This window comes from Populus euphratica, unplaced genomic scaffold (genome assembly GCF_000495115.2).
Source record: "Populus euphratica unplaced genomic scaffold, PopEup_1.0 scaffold50.1, whole genome shotgun sequence".
In the NCBI taxonomy this organism is placed as follows: domain Eukaryota; kingdom Viridiplantae; phylum Streptophyta; class Magnoliopsida; order Malpighiales; family Salicaceae; genus Populus; species Populus euphratica.
The window spans coordinates 1,773,922-1,792,697 of record NW_011499870.1 but is presented as its reverse complement, the minus strand read 5'-3'; the positions used below and the strand labels follow the sequence as shown (position 1 = coordinate 1,792,697).

The 18,776-nt window shown below is 34.6% G+C and overlaps 1 protein-coding gene across 1 annotated transcript; it reads right to left on the bottom strand.

The window, feature by feature from the left end:
- Positions 1 to 6,453: 6,453 nt before the first annotated feature.
- On the bottom strand, positions 6,454 to 7,275 carry LOC105127185 (uncharacterized). The gene is made up of 2 exons (XM_011028352.1): positions 7,152 to 7,275; positions 6,454 to 6,902 (listed from the first exon to the last, which is right to left on the bottom strand). The coding sequence occupies exons 1-2, from the start codon at positions 7,273 to 7,275 to the stop codon at positions 6,454 to 6,456; spliced, it is 573 nt and encodes a 190-aa protein (XP_011026654.1).
- Positions 7,276 to 18,776: the final 11,501 nt, after the last annotated feature.

Sequence of the window (18,776 nt, the reverse complement as noted above, 5' to 3'; positions counted from 1 at the left end):
TATTATTATTATTATTATTATTATTATTATTACTATTGTTGTTGTTGTTATTGTTGTTTTATAATTGTTGTTTATAATTTGTACAATTAACCTCCCTGTGGTTCGACCCCGGTCTTGCCGGGTTATTTATTACTTCGACACTCCTGCACTTGGGAGAAGACATCAATCTTTTAGTCGTGTCAAGTTTTTGGCGCCGTTGCCGGGGAGGTAAGTTCTTGTATAAATTATAGTATTTATTTTATTTTCTCTTTTCACTTTTCTTGTATATAACTTTGTTTCTTTTCTTTTGTTTCTTTTTATTTTGTTTTCTTCCTCCTTCTTTTGCTTTCTTCTTCTTTTTTATTTTATTCCTACACGTGCATGAGAGTGTGGTCACGTACATCAAGTGGTAGACTTTGTAGGGTGTCCTCATCATTTTCAGAAAATATGGCCGAAGAAGATAATCAATTACTTTATAATGAGAATAATCATGTTAAAACACTTAGAGAGCAAATGAATCTCACATGAACAAGTGCACCATCAAGCATAGTTTTCCCTCCTGATGCATCTCATTTTAATTTTGAGCTAGGCATTATTCAACTTTTTACCTTCTCTTCATGGCTTAGATTTGTTCTTTTCATGGTTTGGAATTGGAAAATCCATACTTGCATTTAAGGGAATTTGAGGAGGTGTGCAACACATATAATAATTTAAATTGTAGCATGAACACCATTAGATTAAAGCTTTTTCCTTTTTCATTAAAAGATAAAGCTAAAACATGGCTACAAAATTTAAGACCAGGATCCATTCGTGCTTGGGATGAAATGCAACAACAGTTTTTGAAGAAGTTTTTCCCATCTCATAGAACAAACTCTTTCAAAAGACAAATCACTACTTTCACTCAAAAACCAGGAGAAACATTTTACCAATGTTGGGATAGGTATCGAGACTTGCTTAGTACTTGCCCTCATCATGGTTTTGAAACATGGAGATTGGTTTCACATTTCTATGAAGGGTTAACACCTAAAGATAGGCAAATGGTTGAATTGATGTGCAATGGAACTTTTGAAGATAAAGACCCTGATGAAGCAATGGAGTACTTAGACTTGTTAGCTGAAAATGCACAAAATTAGGACACTATAAGTACATATGAGGCACCGAGTAAAACTCAACCTCATACATCTAGTGGAGGTATGTACAACCTTAGGGAAGATCATGACCTTCAAGCCAAGTTTGCATCTTTAGCTAGAAAAGTCGAGGCACTAGAATTGAAAAAGAGTGGTCAATTAAAATCTGTTGAAAACATTGTGTGTCAAATATGTGAAACAAATGAATACTCAACCAATAACTGTCCAACCTTGTCATGCATCTTTAGCTAGAAAAGTCGAGGCACTAGAATTGAAAAAGAGTGGTCAATTAAAATCTGTTGAAAACATTGTGTGTCAAATCTGTGAAACAAATGAACACTCAACCAACGATTGTCCAACCTTGCCTTCTTTTAAGGAATGTCTCCATGAACAAGCCCATGCTTTAAACAGTTTTCAAAGGGCCAACCACAACCCATACTCCCAAACATACAACCCTGGTTGGAGGAATCACCCAAATTTCAGTTGGAAGAGTGAGAACAACAATGCACAAACTTCACAACCACCGTTTCAAGCACACCATAATTTCCAAAATTATCATGGATATGCACCTCCTTATGCTCCACCTCCTACAAGAAATTTTGAGGAAACTTTGTATGCATTCATTGAAAAGCAAGAGACAATCAACACTCAACTTGCTCAAAGCATAACAGATTTTAAAGATACTCTTGCAAAATTCACATCTGCTCTCAATTTTCAAGAGCAAGGTAAGTTTCCATCTCAACCACAACAAAATCCTAAGGGGCAATACAATGCAAATGCAAGTAGTTATGGAAGTCAACACATGGATCAAGTCAAATCAGTCACTACTCTACGCAGTGGTAAGGTTATTGAAAAACCCTCTCTTGAACCTTATGAGAAAGATGATGAGTCAATTTCTAAGGGAAAGGAAGGGGTTGAATCTGAAAATTGCAAAGAAACGACTGATTCTCCGCCAGCACTTCCATTTTCTCATGCCATGACCAATCAGGAAGAAATTGAGGATGAAAAAGGCATCGAAAAGGTTGATGCGAATCTTTTATCTAAAGTGACAACATATTCGACACCCGACATCACACCAATCAATTATTACTTTCCTGATGAATCTCTACTTTCTCTTAATTCAATGCCTTGGTTTGCTAAAAATATCAATTTTCTTGCTTCAGGATTTTTGCCAGCTCATTTGGATAACTAAGGCAAAAGAAAATTTTTGAGCGACGTGCAAAAATATTATTGGGATGCCCTTACTTATTCAATTATTTCCCTAATCAAATATTTTCAAGATGCATTCCCGAAAATGAGGTAAGTAATGTCATTAAATTTTGTCACTCATAGGCACGTAGGGATCATTTCTTGTAAAAAAACCAGCGTTGTAGAAATCTTACAAAGTGGATTTTACTGGCCTACCATCTTCAAGGAATCATATGCATTCCGCAAAACCTATGAAAATTAACAAAAGGTGGGATTTATTTCAAAACACAAAGAGTCTTTAGATAATCTTCTATTGACTCTTAAGTCTCATCATAGTCGAGATAAGCATCATGCAATTCATGACTTATGAACCTATTTTCATAAAGAATATGTTTGGCATAGCTTAAGAATCTGACTAAAAAAAACCATGTTTGCCAGTTTTTAAGAAAACTAGATGGGAAGCCTATCCCCGACCCATAGAGGGCGTTTAAGCCGTTCTTGGACATAAAACCAAGGGAAGATGTGAGCCACATTCACAACTGCGATTTGAATTTTTTTTTTTGTAAAAACTTGTGTCTTTTGGTTTTATTATTGTGTTTTGTTATATCTTATTTTTGTTTCAGTTTTCATATTAAGATCATGCTCTTGCTTTCTCTCTTTGTATTTTTGTAATGCTTAAGTTATATTTTATAAAATCCTCTCTACCTTCCTTTCATTTTAACTCAACCCATACATTCAACAACTATAAAAATGTGTAGAAATGGCAAGTTCCTCAAGTCATCAAATAAGAAATATCTGTGTTTTTGGTGGATCTAGTCCTGGGAAAGAAAAGGAGTTTTTAGAATCAGCAAATCATCTTGGTCAGGTAATAGCTGAGAGAAAGATTCATTTAGTGTATAGGGAGGCAGTCTTGGGCTAATAGGAGGTGTGTCAATAACTGTATTTTTAGAAGGTCGTCAAGTTTTGGGGGTCGTCTCCAAAGCTTTAACACAAAAGAACATCATTGGAAACACAATTAGAGAAGAACTACAAGTCTCCACAATGTCTGCTCGAATGAATGAAATGTTTAACCATGTTGATGCCTTCATTACCTTACCAGGTGGTCTAGGCACATTGGAAGAGATCTTTCATATTTCCTCTTGGGCTCAATTGCACATTCACCATAAACCCATAGGTTTGTTAAATGTTAATGGTTATTATGATAAGTTGTTGTCTTTTCTTGATCATGCTGTGGAACAGGAATTTCTAACATCTTCTGCACGACAAATCATAATCTCTGCTACTACTGCTGAACAATTGATTGACCAACTACAATCTTTCATTCCTGTGATTGATCCTTCCATGAGTCGCATAAATTGGTCATCTAAGGAAAGCCGTAAAAAGCTTAGATTGGATTTGAGCCTTCATTTGTGAATTTTTGTGTCTTTTGGTTTTATTATTATGTTTTGTTATTTCTTATTTTTGTTTCAGTGTGTTTCAGGTTTTGTCAGTGTTTAAGTGTGTTTTAGGTTTGTCAGTGTTTGTTATTTTAGGTGATGTCTTCTATACTCTATCTTTCTACTTTAGGACATTGAGGACAATGCCTCATTTTGGTTAGGAAGAGAGGGTAGTTAACAAAAAAAAGTTAACTAACTGTATTTTTCATTTTATAAAGCATGTGGAAAATTGTTGTTACTAGGATAGCAGAGTAAAGAGCTCTTTTGTTAAAATTAAGACACATCTTAATAACCATTATTAATAAGGTCTATTATAATATTTCCTGAAATATTCAGGTTTACAAACTCTCGTATTGTTACCACTTAATTCTGCTCATATACTTATTTAACATGTATTCTTAAACCTTAATTTACACACACACACTTTAACATATGATTGTGGGTTGCATATTGGATTATTACATTATTTATGTTCTTTTGTTAAAGGTAACAACTAAGGGAAAGGGATTGTATATAATTAAGAAAAAAAAAACATAAAAAAAAATGAAAAAAAAAAGAAAAAGAAAAAGAAAAAAAAATGATGATAATAAAAATATAGATAAGTTTGGTTTCGTAGCCTCCCTAACCTAAGCAATTAAGCCCGAAGGGGTGTTTTAACACCTAATACCCTAAAGTCAACTGACTTGGGAGCTATTGGCCCAACGCTTGTTACATGGGTTGAGGAGAAAAGCTTAAGGGAATCAAACATTGCACTATCTACATATCAGTATCTGCGACCCTAACACTTTGATTACTAGGAACTAGTAATAAGCTGGTTGGGGGGTGTGATTAGTACTTAAAAATACATTTTTATCAAGGTTTTATATCATCATTTTGCACTGGAAGTATCAATAACTCCATAACTAAATCATGTTTTATAATAACATATCTAATAATATAAAATAATTTTAATTTGTGGTAAATTTTCATTTTAAATGCAGGCTTATCACATAAATGAAGAATTGATTGATGAATTTAAGAACTGAAATTGAAAGGACAAAGAGATGGCCACACTTAGAAAAGAGATGTTGGTGCAGTCCAAACCAAAACACTGTTTGGTAATTGTGATCTATAATTTATACAATTAACCTCCTTGTGGTTCGACCCCGGTCTTGCCGGGTTATTTATTACTTCGACACTCTTGCACTTGGGAGAAAACATCGATCTTTTAGTCATGTCAAGTGCCCCCCGATGTTAGGCTTTTTCTTCTTTTGGTTTTGAGCTACATTATATTAATGATTTTTGTGGCACTCTCAAATCCCTTTTTTTTGGACTTTTTCACGCCTCCCAAATTTGTTTGGACACTTTATATCATTGAGGACTTTTTCATGCCCCCCAAATTAGTTTGGGTATTTTTAGTCATTAAGGATTTTTTTTTTGTACACTTGCCCCCCCGTGTAGGGTGTGATCCTAGCCAAAGTTATTTTTTTCAAGAAAAAGTTAATAGGCTCAAAAGGGGACTACAAAGTATTTTTAACATTGTGAAAGGATGATCAAAGATGGCCTTTCTTCATTTTAAATGCATTCATTCAGAATTGGCAAGCTTTGCTTTCTCACATGCGAATACGCAAGGCTTGCCAAAGTTATTTTTTTCAAGAAAAAGTTAATAGGCTCAAAAGGGGACTACAAAGTATTTTTAACATTGTGAAAGGATGATCAAAGATGGCCTTTCTTCATTTTAAATGCATTCATTCAGAATTGGCAAGCTTTGCTTTCTCACATGCGAATACGCAAAAGGTTTATTCACGTAGTCAAAACTTAGCTTTGAAGTTATCTCATGGTGTTTGGGTTGTCTTTTAAGCTTTATTAGGATATCACTTGAATTTTCAGAACTTATTTATTATAACAAACACCAATTTAATTTTTATTTTTGTATTAAAACTTTGATTTCCCAAAAATTCTTGTGAAAACATGGGATTATTCTTCTTTTTTTTTGAAGAGAGGGAAAAAAGAAAAACACCAAAGAATTCATGGTGCAGTGGTTTTGTGAATACAGAGTGTGCTCAATACATGAAACAACAAAAAATAAAGGCACATTATGAACATATGATCTTACTAACAAAAAAGACTCATTTGATAGAGAGTCTTGTGGCATTATGAGTTAAATTGCCAATAGGTTAAAATATGACAAAATCAAAATAACTTAACAGACATGATCAAACAGAGGCGATTATTAAGGGCATCTTATGGTAGAACTTCCTCCTCTATCCTCGAGAATGCACACTACATCCAACTCTTTCCATTAGTGTTTTGAGGTTTTTAGAGCATTCCACCTCCAATGCGTTCACTGATCCAGGACCTGAAGCATGATTAGAGGGATGGTTCGAACTCATGTTTGGAGTTTCTTCAAAGGTTATCCATCCAGTTTTAATCAAATGAATGAGCCTCTTTTTGAAGGTACTACAAGTATTACTATCGTGTCCCACAGTGCTAACATGGTACTCGCAAGTGAGGTCGAGCTTGTATCAGTTAGGGTAAGGTGGTTGTAGAGGTGTCTAAAGTTTTGTAGCTATATATCCAATACTTAATAGCTTTTAGTACATCTCATTTAAGGGCAGCGATAATGGAGGTAGCTGTTCTTGGATTCTTTGGTGTTTGGTCTTAGACTCAGATTTTCTGGTAGGAAAAGAAGGATTGAGATTGATGTTGGCGATTTAGGGTAAAGAGGATGGAGTGTGGTATTTTTAGAATGGGTTCTTCCTACCCTCAATATAGTCAACCCTTTTCTTTTTACCTTTGAAGCCCCTTTTCTCTATAAGTGTAGAGATTTTACCACTCTTTACTCCTTGCTCTATGCACTCAGCTACTGCCACAACATCAGTAAATTGCTGGGCCGAACTACTCATCACATGCTCATAGTATGGTGCCCTGAGCATGTTGGCAAATAGAGTCACCATCTCTTTATCCAACAGTGGAGGATGTATTTGAGTAGTTAGGTCTCTCCACCTTTGAGCATATTCCCTTATGCTTTCTTTATCCCTTTTCTCTAAATTTGACAAACTAGTTCTATTAGGAGTGATGTCCATATTGTACTTGTATTGCTTCACAAAAGCATCTACCAAGTCTTTCCGTTTTTTGATCTTTGTGTTGTCCAATCTCATATACCAGCTCAATGTCGCTCCGCTCAAGCTATCTTGAAAAAAGTGCATCAGTAGTTTTTCATCATGTACTATTTATACCATCTTGTTGCAGTAAGATTTGAGATAAGTCATGGGGCATTGTGTTCTAGTATATTTGATGAATTCAGGAATAAAAAAATTCTTCGGGACAACCACATTTGGGACCAAACACATTTCTGCTACCCGTATTAGATCGTACAAGTCCACCCCTTCAATGGCTCTGATTCTAGCTTCTAGTGCTGTCATCTTATCTTAGTCAATGCCATTGGATGACTTAGTCTTGTGAGACTCATTGGAAAATGCATCTATGACTACAGGAGCTGGTGTTGATGGCATTGAGTGCATAAATGTTGGATTGTATGGAGGTTCTTGACCATGTTCACTCATTGTTTCTTTGGGTTGAGCTATTGCTAAAGGCTGAACAGTTCACTCATTGTTTCTTTGTGTTGAGCTGTTGCCGAAAGCTGAACAGAAATAGTTGGCTTGTTGGAAGGACTTCACTAGAGGCATTTCTAAATGTTTGCTAAAGTAAAGTAATGAGGCGAGCCAGGCTTGCTTTCAGAGACTCTAACTCTTCTTGGAAATGGGCTTTACAGTGAGCACGCTCTTCATCTTCCATGTTTCTTGCTTAGAGTCGGGTGTTGTAAACTCTTTGGGGACCTATATTTTAACATGTTACATGTATATACGTTATCTACAATAGATGGATGTATGTGTGTGGGTGCAAATGCATATACATGCACATTGGGTATAAATGGCAAAAACCTATACAGAATGACTATGTAGGGAGTTCATGCTCTAACGGAAGGTTCTAGGTCATTACTTGATGGGTAAGCTTTCTACCTAGTCTTAAAAGGGTTCGTGAACTGCAAAATGACCTCCTCACGTGAAGGTAGTATATGGGTTTACAAGGAATGGTTGGGGTATAGTGTGACCGCCACCACCGAGTAAACACTTAACTTATAGTTGGATGTTTCACAAATCTAAACCCCGACTAAAAGTCATGAGGCAGACCACTACTCCCCACCTAACCTAAAATTAGATTTACTTGCGAAATTAAAATGCATGCTAAAGTAGTAAAACTACGAGCTAAAATTAAATACCAACAAAAAGGCAAACAACGAAACAAGCAAAGCTTAGTCCAACCAAACAAGGTGGTCCCCAGTGAAGTAGCCATCCTGTCACGAGGCGACGTCGTCTGGCGACAGCGGAGGCTCCTGTCACGCCTCCTGTGTGAGGTGTTGTGTGTTGGGAAGGCTTTTTGGTTTTAATCATAAAATTATGATTAATATTTAGGAGTCGTCACCTAGTATTATGATCACTAGGAACTTATGGTATGCGAGAGTCTGAGTAAGGAACTAGTTGTGCAAGGAGAAAATGCATCACCTCTAATGCACCCTACCTAAGGTAAGCTATATTGTTATTTGATTGTTTTTTTTCCCTTAGTTAGGTTTCTATTTGTTGGTCTTTTCTAAAGCTCAAGGTAGATCTCTCTTGATGAGAGAGTCTCTACCTTATCAGGTTAAATCCTAATTGTTCTAAAGTCTGAATTTTAGCATCGCATTTAATTACATCTTGTATCTTTAATACCTGAGGGTTTACTTTATCGTGTAATTTTACACCCCACAAATATTAAAATCTACATTTGGACCCTAGAAAAAAAAGGTTGGAAAAATATTTTTATATATTTTGGTCAAACCCTAATGGATGATCATAAACTGGTTATGATATCCATATTTTAGATTTTCAAAACATGAGAAAGATGCAATTTTTGTTGTTTTTTTAATGAAAAATATGCTTAGAAGAATTTTAGGATTTGGCCTTATGCAATAAAATATTTTTTTTCTTTATGAAAATGTTTTGAATTTGTTTTTGAAATATTTTAGAGAAAACCAAGTATTTTAATACTGGATTTGTATTTTACAATGTAAATATACAACTCGATATTATACAAAATTGGTAGAAAAATATGTGAGAAAATCATAATTTTTTTCAAAGGATTTTTTAATTTTTTGAATGTTTTTGGAAAAAAAAGGCCAGTTCTATTTTAACGCTTTGATTACTAGGGACTAGTAATAAGCTGGTTGGGGGGTGTGATTAGTACTTAAAAGTGCATTTTTATCATGGTTTTATATCATCATTTTGCACTTGAAGTATCAATAACTCCTTAACTAAAATATGTTTTATAATAATGTATCTAATAATATAAGATACCTATAATTTGTGGTAAATGTCTATTTTTAATGTAGGCCTATCACATAAATGAAAGGATTGATTGATGACTTGAAGAACTTAAATTGCAAGGATAAAGAGATGGCCAAACTTAGAAAAGAGATACCGGTGCAGTCCAAAACAGAACATTGTTCGGTAATTCGATCCTATCTAGAGCTGTAGATCTCATATTTAGGTCTACTTTTTATGGATGGAAAGGTAAGACATAGGCCTACAACTTTCATATGGAGCCCAAGATCTAAAAAAGTCATTTTCAAGTCCAAATTGTAGCAAAAACAAAGAAGTCTGAATCTGTTTTCCAGCCCGAGCACTATTAATAATGGTTGAATTGATGTGCAATGGAACTTTTGAAGATAAAGACCCTGATGAAGCAATGGAGTACTTAGACTTGTTAGCTGAAAATGCTCAAAATTGGGACACCGCGGGTACTTGTGAGGCACCGAGTAAAACTCAACCTCATACATCTAGTGGAGGTATGTACAACCTTAGGGAAGATCATGACCTTCAAGCCAAGTTTGCATCTTTAGCTAGAAAAGTCGAGGCACTAGAATTGAAAAAGAGTGGTCAATTAAAATCTGTTGAAAACATTGTGTGTCAAATCTGTGAAACAAATGAACACTCAACCAACGATTGTCCAACCTTGCCTTCTTTTAAAGAATGTCTCCATGAACAAGCCCATGCTTTAAACAGTTTTCAAAGGGCCAACCACAACCCATACTCCCAAACATACAACCCTGGTTGGAGGAATCACCCAAATTTCAGTTGGAAGAGTGACAATGCACAAACTTCACAACCACCGTTTCAAGCACACCATAATTTCCAAAATTCTCATGGATATGCACCTCCTTATGCTCCACCTCCTAGAAGAAATCTTGAGGAAACATTGCATGCATTCATTGAAAAGCAAGAGACAATCAATACTCAACTTGCTCAAAACATGACAGATTTTAAAGATACTCTTGCAAAATTAACATCTGCTCTCAGTTTCCAAGAGAAAGGTAAGTTTCCATCTCAAACACAACAAAATCCCAAAGGGCAATACAATGCAAATGCAAGTAGTTCCGGAAGCCAACACATGGATCAAGTCAAATCAGTCACTACTCTGCGCAGTGGTAAGGTTATTGAAAAACCCTCTCTTGAACCTTATGAGAAAGATGATGAGTCAATCTTTGAGGGTAAGGAAGGGGTTGAATCTGAAAATTGCAAAGAAACGACTGATTCACCGCCAGCACTTCCATTTCCTCAAGCCATGACCAAACAAAGGAAAGTCAATCACAATTCTGAAATTTATGAAATTTTCAAACAGGTAAGGATCAATATACCTTTGCTGGATGCTATTAAACAGGTTCCTTCCTATGCTAAATTTTTGAAAGATCTATGCACTGTGAAGAGGAAACTGAATGTGAAAAAGAAAGCCTTTCTAGCCGAACAAGTAAGTGCTATTCTTCAGAATAATAATGCTTTGAAATATAAAGACCCTGGTTGTCCTACAATTTCTTGCTTTATTGGAGAGCATAAAATTGAAAGAGCCTTACTTGATCTTGGTGCTAGTGTGAATTTACTTCCATATTCAGTTTTTCAGAGTCTCAATCTAGGTGAGTTAAAACCAACTTCTATATCTCTTTTACTTGCCGATAGATCTGTAAAAGTGCCTAGAGGAATAATTGAAGATGTGTTAGTACAAGTCGATAAATTCATTTATCCTGTGGATTTTATTGTCTTGGACACAGAACCTGTTGAAGCATGTAATTCATTTCCTGTTATTTTAGGACGTCCGTTTCTTGCAACCTCTAACGCATTGATTAATTGTAGGAATGGACTGATGAAGCTATCATTTGGAAACATGACATTGGAGATGAATATTTTCAACATTTGCAAGCAACCTGGAGATGATAATGATTTACAAGAAGTAGATCATATTGATGAATTAGTTTATGATCAACTTGAATCTACTTTAAGTAAAAATGAATTGGATGAAACTGAAGATTTGCAAATGGTTTATTCTGAGGAAGAAATCACGAATGAAACAAGCACCGAAAATGTTGATGCGAATCTTTTGTCAACAGTGACAACAGATTCGACATCTGACATCACACCAATCGATGATTACTTTCCTAACAAATCCTTACTTTCTCTTAGTTCAATGCCTTGGTATGATAAAAATATTAATTTTCTTGCTTTAGGAGATTTGCTAGCTGATTGGAGTACCCAAGACAAAGAAAAGTTTTTGAACGAAGTGAAGAGCTTTTATTGTGATGACCCTAACTTATTCAAATATTGTCCTGATCAAATATTTCAAAGATTCATTCCCGACAATGAGGTAAGTAGTGTCATTAAACTTTGTCATTCTGAAGCATGTGGAAGTTATTTCTCGTCAAAAAAGACTGCTGCAAAAATCTTTCAAAATGGATTTTATTGGCCCACCATGTTCAAGGACACACATGCATTCTGCAAAACTTGTGAAAATTGTCAAAAAATTGACACTGGTCAAAAAGTTTTGTTTTATGATTCTCAACTCTATGCATTCCCTAAAGAGCTAAGATTAAGATGGACCAATCCTTATGGGGCCTGTGATATTGAGAATTCAATGAATGACAATGATTTTAAGGAAAATGGACATCGTTTGAAAGCTTACTTTGATAATTTTCCTAGTGAAAATGAATCAGCTGGTTTGAATGATCTTGTAGATAAAGGTTGATTATTTTGTTTTTCTCACATTGTTTTTGTGTTTCTTTTTGAGTGATTTTTGCTAGTTTCTCTCACCCCGGTCAAATGGCGGATAACGGTACTCCGTGACTTAAGTCGGTTCTTTCAGTTTCCCACAATAACTGATATTTGTGTATATATTTGTGCAATTCTTTGAATCTCTCTTCTAATTCTCATTTGAAAATGGACACTAATCTTGAAAAATTGAAAAAGTATTTTCCCGCTCTGCCTCAGAATGCGATTACAAAAATTTACCGTGCTAGATGTGCAAGATTGAGATTGTTAATGAATCATGGAATTCCTGAAGATATTCGTTGGTTGATTGAAGCAAAGGTCCGATTATCAGGTGAGTCCTCTAATTTCTTTATTTCACACATGCCTGGAACAGGTAAAAGCACTTTTGCAAAGAAACGTCGTGCAAAACGACTAGAAGTCTGTCATCGATGTGCTAGATGGACTTGTAATACACAATGTCGTTCTTTAGGAATGGTATCTATAAACCGTGAAGATAAAATACAATTCATTAAGGATGGCCTGAGTAAGGAGTCTTTAGATAATCTTCTATTGACTCTTGAGACGCATCCTAGTGGAGATGTGCATCGTGCAATTCATGATTTATGGCCACTATTTCATAAAGAACATGATCGACTTAGTCTTGGGAATCTGACTAAAAAAGACCCTGTTTGCCAGTTTTTAAGAAAACTGGATGGGAAGCCTATCCCCGACCCATAGAGGGCGTTTAAGCCGTTCTTGGACGTAAAACCAAGGGAAGATGTGAGCCACAATCACAACTACCTGTACATACACATGTTTTTTTTCAAAAGTAAATAAATAAATAAAAAGAGAGAGAGAGTGTGTGAGACTCTAGCTGGCCTACATATAGATGTTATGATTGCCTTTCTAATTTCTCATCTATAAAACCCTCTTTTCCTTCCTTTCATTTCTACTCAACCCATACATTTAACAAATACAGAAGTGTGTAGAAATGGCAAGTTCCTCAGGTCATCAAATAAGAAATATTTGTGTTTTCGGTGGATCTAGTCCTGGGAAAGAAAAGGAGTTTTTAGAATCAGCAAATCATCTTGGTTAGGTGCTAGCTGAGAGAAAGATTCATTTAGTGTATGGGGGAGGCAGTCTTGGGTTAATGGGAGGTGTGTCAATAGCTGCATTTTTAGGAGGTAGTCAAGTTTTGGGGGTCGTCCCTGAAGCTTTGGCACAAGGGGACATCATTGGAAAAACAATTGGAGAGGAACTTCAGGTCTCCACAATGTCGGCTCGAATGAATGCAATGTTTAACCATGCTGATGCTTTCATTGCTTTACCAGGTGGTCTAGGCACATTGGAAGAGATCTTTCATATTTCCTCTTGGGCTCAATTGCACATTCACCATAAACCCATAGGTTTGTTAAATGTTAATGGTTATTATGATAAGTTGTTGTCTTTTCTTGATCATGCTGTGGAACAGGAATTTCTAACATCTTCTGCACGACAAATCATAATCTCTGCTGCTACTGCTGAACAGTTGATTGACCAACTACAATCTTTCATTCCTGTGATTGATCCTTCCATGAGTCGCATAAATTGGTCATCTACGGGAAGCCGTAAAAAGCTTAGATTGGATTTGAGCCTTCATTTGTGAATTTTTGTGTCTTTTGGTTTTATTATTATGTTTTGTTATTTCTTATTTTTGTTTTAGTGTGTTTCAGGTTTTGTCAGTGTTCGTTATTTCAGGTGATATCTTTTATACTCTATCTTTCTACCTTAGAACATTGAGGACAATGTCTCGTTTTGGTTGGGGGGAGAGGGTAGTAGTTGATAAAAAAAAATTGTTTTTCATTTCATAAAGCATGTGCATAATTGTTGTTACTAGGATGGCAGAGTAAAGGAGTTCTTTTGTTAAAGTGACTCTTGAGACGCATCTTAGTAACCATTCTTAACAAGGTCTATTATAATACTTCCTGAAATATTCAGGTTTACAAACTCTCGTATTGTTACCACTTAATTCTGCTCATATACTTATTTAACATGTATTTTTAAACCTTAATTTACACACACACACTTTAACATATGATTGTGGGTTGCATATTGGATTATTACATTATTTATGTTCTTTTGTTAAAGGTAACAACTAAGGGAAAGGGATTGTATATAATTAAAAAGAAAAAAAGAAAAACATGAAAAAAAAAGAAAAAGAAAAAGAAAAAAAAATGATGATAATAAAAATGTAGATAAGTTTGGTTTCGTAGCCTCCCTAACCTAAGCAATTAAGTCCGAAGGGGTGTTTTAACACCTAATACCCTAAAGTCAACTGACTTGGGAGCTATTGGCCCAACGCTTGTTACATGGGTTGAGGAGAAAAGCTTAAGGGAATCAAACATTGCACTATCTACATATCAGTATCTGCGACCCGAGTTACTAAGCTCGTAGGGGTGTCTTAACACCTAATGCCCTAAGACCAACTGGTCTGGGAGTCATTAGCTGAAAGCTCGTTACATGGGTTAAAGATGCATGATGTTTTTAAAGTATATGTATATAGAGTTAAAAAAAAAAAAGACAAAAATAGTAATCCCAACCCAAGGAAGTTAACCTTAAACATTAGAACAAAAATTTTGTTTTCTTCCAAGAAAAGCCCCATAATTATGTGTTGATACATTGAGCACAAAAGAAAGGTTTATTAATATCTTGTTAAGAGGTATTGAGCAGATATATAAATTTAATGAGAGTTTGTTTATCTGGATAGATTAATGGAAGTTAAATGATGAATACCTTGCTTTGTGGAATTTGCAAATTGTTTTTCTATTTTACGCTTTGATTACTAGGGACTAGTAATAAGCTGGTTGGGGGGTGTGATTAGTACTTAAAAGTGCATTTTTATCATGGTTTTATATCATCATTTTGCACTTGAAGTATCAATAACTCCTTAACTAAAATATGTTTTATAATAATGTATCTAATAATATAAGATACCTATAATTTGTGGTAAATGTCTATTTTTAATGCAGGTCTATCACATAAATGAAAGGATTGATTGATGACTTGAAGAACTTAAATTGCAAGGATAAAGAGATGGCCAAACTTAGAAAAGAGATGTCGGTGCAATCCAAACCGGAACACTGTTCGGTAATTGGGTCATATCTAGAGCTATATATCTCAGATTTAGGTCCAATTTATATGGATGGAAAGGTAAGACATAGGCCTACAACTTTCATATGGAGCCCAAGATCTAAAAAGGCCATTATCAAGTCCAAATTGTAGCAACAACAAAGAAGCCTGAATCTGTCTTCCAGCCCGAGCACTGTTCGGTATTTTGGCCATATCTGGAGTTTTGATGTTATCAATGACGTTTTGGGCAGACAAGAGAAGATAAGGATTGTCACCAAGTCAAAAGTTGGCCACCCACTTATCAATTAGTCATCAAATCAATAGTTCCTAATTTTGGCCTATAAAAGGAGGCATTTGCCATGCATTTAGGCATCTTGGTGTTCAGATCAAGATCATGCTCTTCCTTTCTCTCTTTGTATTTTTTATGCTTTGTTTTCATTAATATTAAGTTTATGCCTTTCATTTCCTTTCCTTTACTTAGTTAACTTTTATGTTCTTATTTTGTTTATCTATTTTGCTTTCTTTCATTATGTCTAGCTAAGTTAGTTATGTCAAGGTGAAAAGGTTACACTAATGGTGTAAGAATAAGTATAGTGTAAACTTAATATGGACTTTAATGTTTGATACTAACATGTTTTGTATTTGTTATCTTGTTCACTCTTTAATACTTTGCTTGTTAAATGATTAATCTTGATTTATGTTGTATAACACTTGGTACAACAAATGCTTGGCACTTTCATAGCCCATAATGTATGGTATAACCGACACCTGAGCTATGAAAGGAACTTGATTTGTTGTTAACATAAGTTATAATCATGAATGCTTGATGAGATTTACAAGTATTAGCATTAATTGAATAAGATGACTAATGTAATCATGTTAACAATCTATAATCTGATTGGAACCTCCTTTGTGTGTAGGTTTCCAATTGACTAATAAGAGTTTATACTATACTTGTTTGACATACCATTAGTGGATCCTCTAACCTTGACATTTATTGTTATCGTTGTTAAATCTTTACGTTAATATTCCATCTCAAAGTTCTCATCTTCTTCTTCTTCTTCTTCTTCTTATTTTTCTTTTTTATTATTATTATTATTGTTGTTGTTGTTGTTGTTGTATTATTGTTATTTATAATTTGTACAATTAACCTCCCTATGGTTCGACCCCAGTCTTGCCGGGTTATTTATTACTTCGACACTCCTACACTTAGGAGAAGACATCAATCTTTTAGTTGTATCATTGTGCAACTTCCTGTGATGGAGCTGGTGTTCATGGTGGTGTATAGGTTGGGTTTGTTGGTATTCTCGTCGAAGAAGGCAGCTGTGGAAGAGGTGGAGAGAGCTGCAGAAGGCTCACAGGGAAGGAAGGAAAAGGCTGGTTTTTTGTGATGTTTAGACCTGATTTTCTCCTCCTTCAGGCCATCAAATCTACCTCTATTTATAGGCAGTGGAAGAGGACAATCTTATCTACATTGGAGAAAAATTTCAACCCTTGATTCAGATGAAAAGGATCCCAACCGTCAACTCAAAGTAGACATGGCGCACTGTCAAATTGTTAAATTTGCAGCTACAGGCTGCCTGAATTGGCCTCTTTAGGGTGGTGCCACATTCGTTTATTTGCTAGTGAGCCGGTGCCAACCATACCCGAACATAGAGGATGTCTGGTGATCAGTTTTATGCAAGTTTTGGCAAATTTGCTAGACATTAGGTACATTAAATGCAACTGCAAAGTAGGTAACTAGACCAACTATTTCAGAGATTTAAAGAAGAAGATGAATAGTGTCAAAATCCTGTTTTTGGCCAAATTCATTTCAGTCCTTTCTTTTTCAATTACTTTCAATTGAACCCCTAATTGACTCTAAAATTTTACAATTAAGGCCCGGATGAACTTTATCTAGAGCCCCAATGTTACACACCTATTGCGATATCATCCCTAGTCTCAAATTTCTTCAATTTAGCCTATAATTGACCCCTCAAACTTCAATTTTCTTGCAATTTGGCCCATAATTTTGATAAATTAACTAGGTAAAAATTAAATTTGATCTCTTAAAATTCCAATCTTCTTAATTAAGTTAAAATTAGGCCCCTAAACTTAATTTTTCACTAATTAAGCTCTAAATAAAATTAATTTGACCCATTTAAAGTATAATTAATTCCTTGCGCTTAATTAAATCCTTCAATTGGACCCAAATTAATTCTTAAAGATAATTAAAATTCAATTTGACCTATGATTAAATTAAATTAGCTTATTAAAAATTTAATTATGTCCTTTGACTTAATTTTTATGCAAATTCGTCTAATAATCATTTAATTTTGACCTTGAATTTATATTTTTTTTCTCTATTTTTTGGCATACTAGGGGTACAATTAGGCCTTCAATTTCCTCTAAAAATTGCAGCTTGATTCCCCGACCTGCATTCTCCATGTTGCTAGCCTTTATTTTATTTTTTTGATTTTTTATTTTGAAAAAAGATGATTTTAGGGGAATAACCCAGAATTAGGTTATGACAATCATCATCATCATTTATTATTATTATTATTATTATTGTTTTTTATAATTTATATAGTTAATCTTCTTGTGGTTCGACTCTAGTCTTGTCGAGTTATTCATTACTTCGACGCTCCTACACTTGAAAAAAAACATAAATCTTTTGGTCGCCTAAAAGAACAAAAGAAAAGAAGAAGAGAGGAAACAAAAAGAAGGAAGGAACAAGAAGGAAAAAAAGGGGTACCACCACCTACCTTCCTCGTCGGCACCACAAAAACTACTTTGAGCCACCATCAACAACAACACCACTACTATCAGAAATAGATGAAGAAACAGATAAGCGAGGGAACATAAACAAAAAGAATAACTAATGCAAAAATAGAAGAGAAAAAAGGAGGAACCACTGGCTTAATATAAAAAAGAATTTGTGTAGTATGGGTGCTAATTTATTTTTTAGTTACAATCAATTTTTTATTCTTAAAATCTTTAATAAAAGTAATACACTTGAATTTTTTAATAATTTTAAATTAAATAACTAAATAATAACTCTCTTGATCATCCAACACCGCACTTATACATGCAGCATCAATAACAATTATCCAAAATACATGTCACGTATGGTTCCCACATCAAACACGTCATCATACACGTTATACTAGAACAGGAGGGGTTGAATCTGGTCCTGGTTTAATATAAATAAAAAAAAAAAGAAATTAAGCAGTACTGTGTTTAAAAAATAAAACAAAGTTGATGCATAGCATTGAGCTCAATGCTATCAACTTCTACAATCTTATTTTATCAAATCGTTAGCAAACAACAAAAACAAAGTTGATACAGAGCATAAGCAAAGAGTACAATGAATGTGTACGAATAACAGTTTTTATATATTTTTTTAATTGTCTTTTCAAAATAATAGCAAATCATTTTGAAAATGTCATGTATTACCTAAATTCATAATTAATTAAGTAATTAACTGTTCTCTTGCGTCGAAAGTTCTCATTCTTATTTTTGTTAGTTTGATTTCTTTTTCAATTTATTATATACGCAAGTTGAAGTACAATAAGCGGGGTGGTTTTCCCTTGTTGGAAGATCATACATGAATTTGATTGGATTAACAAGGATACATAATTTAATCCAAAAACTTGGTCCTAAATCCAATTGGGCAAGAGCTAAGTAAAACCTGCAAGGAAGAATTCTGTTTCTACAAAATTCAGCTTGCCTGTGCTTGGATACTTAGCTTAAAAGATGAACAGAATATTTGTGTGCTGGAATTTACTCTGTTCTTCCGGGAAACAGGTTAGAGTGAAATAAAAAATTGTTAGTTGACAAAATCTTACGTTTACTGAAGAATTATTATC